This window comes from Limulus polyphemus, unplaced genomic scaffold (assembly GCF_000517525.1).
Source record: "Limulus polyphemus unplaced genomic scaffold, Limulus_polyphemus-2.1.2 Scaffold146, whole genome shotgun sequence".
In the NCBI taxonomy this organism is placed as follows: Eukaryota; Metazoa; Arthropoda; class Merostomata; order Xiphosura; family Limulidae; genus Limulus; species Limulus polyphemus.
The window spans coordinates 801165-803175 of record NW_013665756.1 but is presented as its reverse complement, the minus strand read 5'-3'; the positions used below and the strand labels follow the sequence as shown (position 1 = coordinate 803175).

The following is a 2011-nucleotide window of genomic DNA, read 5'->3' as shown; positions in this document are numbered from 1 at the left end:
CACGTTTAACAATAACACTATTAGACAAGGCTTTGCGGCAACTATCCACATTTAACAATAACACTATTAAATTAGGCTTTGTGGCAACTATCCACATTTAACAATAACACTATTAGACTAGGCTTTGTGGCAACTATCCACATTTAACGATAACACTATTAGATTAGGCTTTGTGGCAGCTATCCACGTTTAACAATAACACTATTAGACTAGGCTTTGTCGCAACTATCCACATTTAACAATAACACTATTAGACTAGGCTTTGTCGCAACTATCCACGTTTAACAATAACACTATTTTAACATTCTGTGAGTGATAATAAACCTCTTGCATTTTTTGACAGTTACTAATTGCAGCTTGGCTAGATACAAAAATATGCACATATTCCAAGTTGATACGATAATGTTCAGTGCAAAATATGTTACATTATTATTTTGAAGAAGTGCTGTATTTATGTTTTTACAAATATATATATACATTTAAAAAATTGTAGTGAAGTCTAAATCATTTAATGATAGGCCAAATACCAACAAGTTATCATGTAATTACATATAAAATACCACTGTTCTTTTGCAGCTTAATGGTACAAAAGCCTACACACTGTAGTCTGTTAGCCATACATGGAAATTTCATTTTAGAATATCAATTATCCAGACTAAGTGAATAAACCACAGTAAACAGAAAAAACTGTCAAAAGTCTGATATTGGTGAAACTAGTTTCTACACATTCGTGCATCCTCTTCAGTCTCACAATGTCTTCATTAATTGCTGTACACGACATTGTGTTCTTTTATTGTTATTATCCAAACATAATGTAAATGTTTCAGTAGAACATGTTTACTATTACAAGCTTGTATTTATTACTGCATTCTTTAGTTACACAATAGTCACTTCTGCCCAAAATATCGTGACAGTAAATCTGTTTATCATTGGTAAAGGTATTCCACATACCATTGATTATGTAACCTTTCCAACTGCAACTCATTTTCTCCATTTTTATGTTTATTAGGCACTCTGTAAACCTGTTCATTGACTTTGTGGGAGTGTTTCGTAGACTCTTGATCCTCCTGACTCAGAAGGTAAAATGTATTTTCATTTATACTTACTGCAATAACTTAAGTATAGACTCTGTTTGTCGGATGACTAATCCAATTCATAGGAGATATATATCAGTCAAGTTTACACATTGTGCTACAGTTCAGAAATAGTCTAGAGAGTTCTTGATGCAGGGTTCTGTATATTGATGTAAACTTTACTGTATGTCAACAGTTGGTGCTACTGTTTACATACAGCTGTCTTATGATCTTCAGGTTTGTAAATCAGTTACATTCAACTAATCCAATTTTCTCACATTGATGTCAACAGTTGGTGCTACTGTTTACATACAGCTGTCTTATGATCTTCAGGTTTGTTAATCAGTTACATTCAACTAATCCACTTTTCTCACATGAAACTGTATATTAATAGTTAGAAACACTAATTTTGATTAAATGATTATTTTTGTAGATAGTAATAATAACTGTTTAACTCTCTCGGTCAAATTGACTGACCTCATAATAGTTTCCATACTATAACTTTTAACCCTCTCCAGATGGGTCAACGGTCATGTCATCGAGTTTGTTGACTCTTGTTAAAAATTTTATTGAACTACTATTTCATGAATTTATGTCAATAAGTTTGGTATGAAACTGTAGATTATAATTCAACTTTTAGTATTATACATTGTTCAATTTCTTAATTTAAAGTAAATATTACAAAAACACAGATAAACAACAATTTTTGTGTGTCATGTGGTATGTTGAATGCAGCACTGGTTCAAATTAGATGTTTGTAATGTCAGAATACTAAGTCTAGTTTTGTATGAATTAGGAACTCAACAATATTTAATATTTAACAATAATTAATAATGGCTGGAGACGGCTTAAATGGGTAATGAAGAAAAACTTTAATATAAGTTTAACATGACAGCAAATGTACAACGTTTCGACAAGGTTTTGTCATCATCGTACCT

At 31.3% G+C, this 2011-nt stretch overlaps 1 protein-coding gene across 1 annotated transcript in view; it reads left to right on the top strand.

Moving 5' to 3' along the window:
* LOC106475394 (probable Bax inhibitor 1) overlaps positions 1 to 2011 on the top strand; it is a 37492-nt gene that overhangs the window by 31880 nt on the left and 3601 nt on the right. Inside the window, exon 7 of the mRNA XM_013936079.2 lies at positions 1010 to 1079. Coding sequence (XP_013791533.1) covers positions 1010 to 1079 — 70 coding nt within the window. The remainder of the gene's footprint in view (positions 1 to 1009; positions 1080 to 2011) is intronic.